This window comes from Podarcis vaucheri (genome assembly GCF_965113315.1).
Source record: "Podarcis vaucheri genome assembly, chromosome: 12".
Classification (NCBI taxonomy): domain Eukaryota; kingdom Metazoa; phylum Chordata; class Lepidosauria; order Squamata; family Lacertidae; genus Podarcis; species Podarcis vaucheri.
Window position 1 is genome coordinate 30,135,888 of NC_138750.1, and position 7,543 is coordinate 30,143,430.

Sequence of the window (7,543 nt, forward strand, 5' to 3'; positions counted from 1 at the left end):
AAAAGACATCTACCTAAGCAACATGTTTAAAGCCATCTGGAAATAAATAACCATTTCCGTCAGAATAAATATCCCCAAGACATAAAGAAAATCAGAGAAGGAAGAAAAGGAGTTTTTCACTGGTCCTCTTCCCCTAACGAGTTTCTGCTCTGTAATTAATTTTGTTGTCGTTTCCAAAGCTGTGGAGAGGCAACGCAAAACCGTCGTTTTACGCCAAGCGCTTCTAACCCTCTGCTGTTCCAGGGAAAGGTATTGCCTGCTTGTTCAGGAGGGGGTGGAATCTGCCAATATGTCTTAATAGTTACACTTCTGGTGCACAGTGGATAAAGGCAACAGATAAAGCTAATCGCCATTCATTCATACGTGAGGGGCTCTCCCGTAAAACGCGTTTTCTTTCACATGCACTCGCCCCCCCTTTTGTGGTGAGGGGGGGGGGGTCAAGGATAGGATTGATTCAGTTTAAATCCGAAATTTAAACAAGTGTGCATTAGGTCTTTAAAATGAATATCATTACAGAAGGAGACCAAAGCAATGAAGTTAATTCTTTTTTATTTGTTAAACGGAGTTCCCTCCTTCCCCCACCCCTTCCTCCTCCTGGGCTGGCCTGTCACGCCTTCTCAACAGGCTAAAATCATTCAGAGCAGCTCGCGGAGAGAAACACGACATTTATGGTAACCATCAGCCTTCAGAGAAAGAAAGCAGTTCATTAATTTACTTCACTCCTTACTTCGAAGTATGATAATGCGCGTTACCCCTTAATCAATAGATATGATGTACAGTCAATAAGCATAGGGCGTTAGAAAGGGGTGTCCATCACCCCCACCCAGCCTTTGGGGAGGAAAAAAGAGAATTTGCCACATTAGAATTTGCCACCAATGTTAGGGATCTCGGCTACAATGCAGATCTAAGGACGCGGGGACGTCCAAGGCAAACACATCAAGTCAAAACAACCTGGTCCTCTTTACAAATATTGGCATTAACCTCTCCTACCTTGAAATCAATATTGGGACAGGGCGAAGCGCCAATGCACGTTTTAACTCGGCTGGTGCTTTCCCTTCTGCCTAAATTAATAATGGTTGTACCGAAGGCAAAACAACCCTGCGCGCAACACGATTGCGCGCAACACCTGAGGCGCTTCGCCAACCGCTCCAGCAGCAGACCAGAGGGTTTCCCCGCCCCACCCCAAATTTGCAACAAAAGAGAGAAGAGGAACGCTCGCGCCCAAAGCAAATAAAGAAAAAAATATATATATAAAAGAAGGCGCAAGAGTATGGGGTTGAAATAGGTTTAATCCGCCCTTTGGAGAGGGGAATAAAGGGCAATCCTATCGCAGGCTGCTCAACCATATCTGCAGCTCTTTGCAGTTTTACACAACACTCTTCCTTTACATAACCAGAAGGTGCTGGGCGGCGGTGGGTGGATGGAAAGGAATGTTCCTCCCTCCATCCGAAGCGGGGTTTTCCGAACTTATCCGGAGAATGGCAAGGGAGCTGGCTGCTGGTGGAAGTCTAAAGCAATCCACTTTGAATTAAAGCCACAACTCCTAGAGCGCGCGCGCGCGCTGTCAGATTTATGTATGCCTTCCTAAAGTGGTGGTGGTGGTGGGGGGGAGAGAAACCCCTGGGGAGGGGGGTTTAATATGCTCTCCCCCAAGCAATGAACTGAGCGACGCTTAAAGAAGAGGGAGACGGGTGCGTGGAGAGTTGCACTTTGGAAGGAAGTGCGCGCTTTGGAGAGGCGCGCCTGTGCATTCGCCGCCCTCCCTGGCGTTCGCCTGCATCCTTGCCGCCGGCAGCTTCTCTCTCTGTTTCTCTGCGGCTGCCTGCGCGCCTTTCTTCCCGGAAAGGAGCTCCTCGCCTCGTTGCAGCGGCGGCGGCGGCGGAAGGCGCTTGGCGGGGCCGATGATGACCTCACGCGGCCACGTCTCGGAGCGGCTGTCGGCGGCGCGGATTGGCTGGCGCGGGCTCAGCGGCACTTCAAAGCCGGCGAGGGAGCTACAATTGTGGTGGAATGGGCGGAACTGATCATTGTATTGCACACCTCTTAAAAAAAAACACTGCCTCTGATTTATCAATATAAAAAAGATCCTCTGAGAGGAGGGCACTTTGTGGGATGGCAACTTCACTTCTAGGGGTGAGTCTGAGGATTTTCTCCCCCCCCCTTTGCTGTTTTAATTGGGTCCTTTTTATTGGCGATTGGAGAAGGGTTAAAGTAGCCCCTCTCTTGACCGGGGGCTATCAGTCTCTCCTATTGAGGCTTTTATTTCCCCCCCTCTTTTGCCTTTCTCTCTCTAAGTCCAAGTGAGTTCGAGAGAAAAGAAAGCGGAAAAAGGGGAGGGGGGAGGAAGAAAGAGGGCAGTCACTTTTTTTGTTTTTTTGTCAGCGTGCAGGCAAAGGTTTTAAGGGCATTAGTAGGAACCACGTCCAGAGCTTGGGCTGAGCTATTCCTGTATCCCCGGAGAACTGGCCTCTCTCCTTCTCCCTCCCTCTATTATCTGCTCCGAGGGAAAAAGCAGCTGCCTCGCTCGGTCTCCTCTTTCCCTGAGAGGTTTTTTTTCCCTTCCTTTTTTAAAAAAAATTTGCGACAGCCTGTTGTTGTTGTTTTTCCCCTCCTTTAACATTTCACTGAGCCCGTCATTTCCTGCAGGTATGTGAAACCTTTTCCTCTCAATCTAATTCCTAGCTGTGGGTGAACAGGAAAGGTGGCAGCGGGTGATTCTTGGGTTGTTGTTTTTTGTTGGAGTTTGGGGGGAGCAAACTGCTGTGGGAAAAAGAACCCCCTTTAAAAAGTTTACAGACAGCTGGGTGGGGAAAGAGATCTGAATCTGGATCGTTTTGGCTAAATCCTGGAGTAGACTCTTTGGAAACCGAGCGACTCTGGATTGGGGCTCCGGGGTTGGCCAAGCATCTCCCCGTCGCCAGTAGGAGCCCGTGATGTATCTGGACGGGGCTTTAGCCTCCGTTCCTGCTCCTCGCCTCGCCTCGGGGATGCGTTTTCAGCTTCATGCCCAGAAGCCGTCGGCTTTCTTTCAAAGCAAGCCTCTCCGGGGGTTTTTGAGCGGGGAGACGGGAGCTTAAATGTCCTCCGGGGAGCCTCGAGGAGGCGTCCGGCAGCAGCTCCTCGAGCGCGGCTGGCTCCTGGCCGCCCCCGTCTCCCCATCGGCGGGCAAGCCGAGCAGCGCGGGGGGCTACCCTGGCCGTGAGGTCTCTTTCCCGGGCGATTCTGACGCGCGCTTCCCTGCGGGCCTCTCTCCCTTCTCGCTGCAGGAAGAACCGCGCCTGGGCTCCACTCCGCTGGCCATGCTCGCCGCCACCTGCAACAAGATCGGCAGCCCCAGCCCCTCGCCGTCGGCGCTCTCGGACAGCGCGTCGCCCTTCGCCAAAGGCTTCCACCCGTGGAAACGCTCGTCGTCGTCGTCGGGCAGCTGCAACGTCGTGGGCTCCAGCCTGGCCGGCGTCGGCGTCTCAGCCTCGGCCCGAAACGGCTCTTCGGCTCACGCGGCGGCGGCGGCCGCAGCAGCGGCGGCGGCAGCCGCGCTCGTCTCGGACTCGTTCAGCTGCGGCGGGTCGCCGGGATCCAGCGCCTTCTCGCTCACGTCCAGCGGCGCCGCGGCGGCAGCAGCCGGCTCGCCCTTCGCCAACGACTACTCCGTCTTCCAGGCGCCCGGGCCGTCGGGGGGCGGCGGCGGCGGCGGAGGGGGAGGCAGCGGCGGCGGGGCGCAGGACGCGCACCAGCCGGTCTTCATCTCCAAGGTGCACACGTCGGTGGACGGCCTGCAGGGCATCTACCCGCGCGTGGGCATGGCGCACCCGTACGAGTCGTGGTTCAAGCCTTCGCACCCGGGCGACGCGGGCGCCTCCAGCTGGTGGGACGTGGGCGCCGGCTGGCTCGACGTGCAGAACCCCAACGGGGTCCACCCGGCCGCCGCGGGTCTCCCCGCCGGCTCCCTGCACTCCCCTCTGGGCGCCTACAACTCGGATTACTCGGGCCTGGCGGGCCACTCGGCCTTCAGCAGCGGCGCGGCCTCGACGCACCTCCTGAGCCCCGCCGGGCAGCACCTCATGGACGGATTTAAGCCCGTGCTGCCGGGCTCGTACCCGGAGCCGTCGCCGTCGCCCCTGACGGCGGGCGCGGGAGGCTCCATGCTGGGCGCGGGCCCCTCCGCGCCGCTAGGCGGCTCCCCGCGCTCCTCGGCGCGCCGCTACTCGGGCCGCGCCACTTGCGACTGCCCCAACTGCCAGGAGGCCGAGCGGCTAGGCCCCGCCGGCGCCAGCCTGAGGAGGAAAGGCCTGCACAGCTGCCACATCCCCGGCTGCGGCAAGGTGTACGGCAAGACGTCGCACCTCAAGGCGCACCTGCGCTGGCACACGGGCGAGAGGCCCTTCGTGTGCAACTGGCTCTTCTGCGGCAAGCGCTTCACGCGCTCGGACGAGCTGCAGCGCCACCTGCGCACGCACACGGGCGAGAAGCGCTTCGCCTGCCCGGTCTGCAACAAGCGCTTCATGCGCAGCGACCACCTCAGCAAGCACGTCAAGACCCACAGCGGAGGCGGCGCGGGAGGAGGCGGCGGCGGAGGCGGCGGCGGCTCGGGAGGCGGCAAGAAAGGCAGCGACACCGACAGCGAGCACAGCGCCCCCGGCAGCCCGCCCTGCCACTCCCCGGAGCTGCTGCAGGCCTCCGAGCCCGGCCACCGGAACGGCCTGGAGTGAAAGCGGCAGGCTCCGAGGCAAGGCCCCGAGGGGACTCCTTTTCGTGTGTGTGTGTGGTTTTCCTTCTTTCTCCTCCCGCCTTTTTGTTTTCCCGCCCAGCCGCCTGAGGGGAAACCTCGCGCCTGTCTCAGCGACTCTGGTCAGGGGGGGTTAAAAACAAAACGCAAAAAACACGGGGGGAAATCTCTCTGGACATGTAAGTAGCGCCGCGCATTGATCCCCCGCACGGACCCCTCACTGGGCTGCCTTGCCCCGCAAGCTCCGGGCCCCGGCCGCCCTCGCAGCTACGCCGCCTGAGCCGCGCGCGGGCGAGAGGAGGAGGAGGAGGAGGAACTTTCTCGCGGGATCTTTGGGGGTCTCCCAAGCAGCTGCTCCAGAGAGGCAGCCCCCCCTCTCCCCACTGACTTCCACGCTCCAAGGGGAAGAGGTTTTATTTTTTTGGCAGGGGGGGAAGTCTCCAACCTGCGGGACGGAGGGAGGGCGTGGGATCCCGATCTGGACAAACTACAGAGCCAACAACCTATTGATTGAGAATTAGAGTGTCTTATCAGGAAACAAAACACAAAAAGCAGCCAAGATCTCCCGCTGAAAGCACTTTGAATTAAATATATATATATATATTATGGGAAGCTTTTTTAAATTAAAAAAAAAAAACCACCACATTATTTCGGACCACTCCTAAACTTCTCTTCAACTTTGCATTGAACTGCAGTCGCCAGCCCGCTAGAATGCTGCCCGTTGAAGTTGGTGGGATTACTCTGGAGTAAAAGGGTGAAGCCTGAAGCATTTGTGTGTGTGTGTGTTTATGGATATGTGAGTGTGCATGTAGGTGTGATCACTAACCAGCCCCATTCGCAAATCACTTACGCCAGAGTATTCCGAATTGGAATGAAGTGGGTACTTATTTTACAACATTTCCAAGTAAACTGCTTCGGAGGCTAGTCCAAGGCATTTTAGTCTGTGATCCCTACCTGAGGTGGGGGTGGGGTGGGGGGGCGTTACATTCAATGGGAGTCAATTAAACTTTCTTCCAAGTAAAGGAGTGTTTTGAGTGATATCCCCTTTGAAGCCGGTGAGATTTACAGCCAAAGGAAAATTCCTGAATTTCAGCAGATTTCGCTGGCATCCAATTCTAAAACAATTGCTCTGAAATAAGTGACTTCTGCGTCAGTAAGAGGTTATGTCCAAGGATCTTCTTGGTGTCCTTAGGATTTCAACTTTACAGCTCAACCCCATATATGTTTACACAGAAGTAAGTAAAACTGAATTAAGTTGCCTTAAGTTACAATCCTATGCATGCTTATGGGAGTAATATCCATTGAGCACAGTGGATCTTACTTCTGAAGAAAACATGCATAGGGTTGGGCTGCATTCATTTGGTTCAATTGGACTGTATCAGTGTAAACCCCACTAATTTAAGTGAATTATGGATTGGGCTATAAATCTAAGTTCTCTGCCTTAATTGATCACAGCCTAAATCATGCTTAGTCTTTTTTTCTTTTAAAAAAATGCTTCTTGGAGAAAGTGTAATTACTCTGGCAAATCCAACACTTTTGGACACAAACATTTACATTTGTTCTTGGAAACCTTGAGTATAATCCAGACAAATTTAATGTCCAGTTGGTTTCAGTGGCTAAACTCAAGAATAATTCTATCCTATTGAAATCAAATGACTTTAAATTGCTTAATTGTGGCTGGATAGTGCCCATAATTCAAAATGTGTTTGACTTCAGATCTCTTCTAATGATTTTTCTCTTAAAAGATAGAGATATAGCCTAATTTTCAGTAACTTCATTTTCTTAAAAGTTTCTCCTGTCTTTAAAAAATTGTACCAGCGTTATAGCCCTCTGATTTCAGAGTTTCAGCATCTATATTCATGCAGTGCTCTAGATGCACCTAGGATTAAAATTATTATTTGTAGCATTATTTTTTCTGATTTAAATAATTTAAAAAGTACCCTTGCTTTTCAGCGAGCCTGTAGTTTGAATGCCAAAAAAGAGGGGGGTCATAGGGACAAATATTTGTAAAATAATTCTAAACCTAATGGTTTGTACAACGGAATCGTTGTAAAATAGCTAACAAATATAACTCCACCAGTGTATCGGTGTGAGATGCAGTTGTCCAGGAGACGATTTTGTATAGTATTTTTCTTGTATATTACTTCCAGTAAATATTTGAAAATATATTAAAGTACACTTGAGCTCCCTCCCCTTCTTCCCCCCTCCTCTTTTTGGTCACAAGAAAATATTAAAGCATTATTGTTGCAGTCCTAATTAACTGCATTTTTAACTTGTCCCTTGAAGTGTGCAGCAAATTGCACTTCAGGATATAGTTTTTGCTTGAATATTAATTTAGATAGGCGTAAGACTGTAATTAAGCAAACAATATTTGATAAATGTTGAATGACATTTAATTTAATGGAGCATGTACTTATTTGCATTTGCTGGCAGTTCAGGTATAGTTTAAGTGAGAGTTCTCCTATATTTCAAAACAGTGGGCGCACCCAGACCCATGTATTAAATAAACTGTCCAAGTGAAACTGACTAATGATGGCCTATGTGTATTTCCTGAAAATAATAATGGTGAATGTTACTAAAACACTCCTGATGCTACTTTGAAGTTTGCAAACCCTGCAAACAAATAGTCTCATTGTAATGTTGAAATAAGTTTGGATATTTCACATTGAAATGGAAAAAAGCCTTTCGCTGGAACACTTTAAATTTGCATTTTAAATGCATGAAATGTAATTGATTTTTATCTGTAAGATTTTAAATGGAATTAATAAACACCAGATAAAATAATTGTTGTTAGGTTAGTTAATTTCTTTCTAAAGA

General features: G+C 51.5%; 1 protein-coding gene across 3 annotated transcripts; it reads left to right on the forward strand.

Annotated features, from left to right (window-relative positions):
* The first annotated feature begins 434 nt into the window (after nt 1–434).
* On the forward strand, nt 435–7,252 carry SP8 (Sp8 transcription factor). Of its 3 annotated transcripts, none has more exons than XM_082193188.1 (2): nt 435–2,646; nt 3,267–7,252. In XM_082193188.1, the coding sequence occupies exon 2, from the start codon at nt 3,300–3,302 to the stop codon at nt 4,707–4,709; it is 1,410 nt and encodes a 469-aa protein (XP_082049314.1). In that variant the 5' UTR covers nt 435–2,646; nt 3,267–3,299; the 3' UTR covers nt 4,710–7,252. The 3 variants fall into 3 exon arrangements, with proteins under 3 accessions (XP_082049314.1, XP_082049313.1, XP_082049312.1); XM_082193187.1 differs by having other exon boundaries at nt 435–2,133; XM_082193186.1 differs by having other exon boundaries at nt 435–7,252.
* The last annotated feature ends 291 nt before the right edge of the window (nt 7,253–7,543 follow it).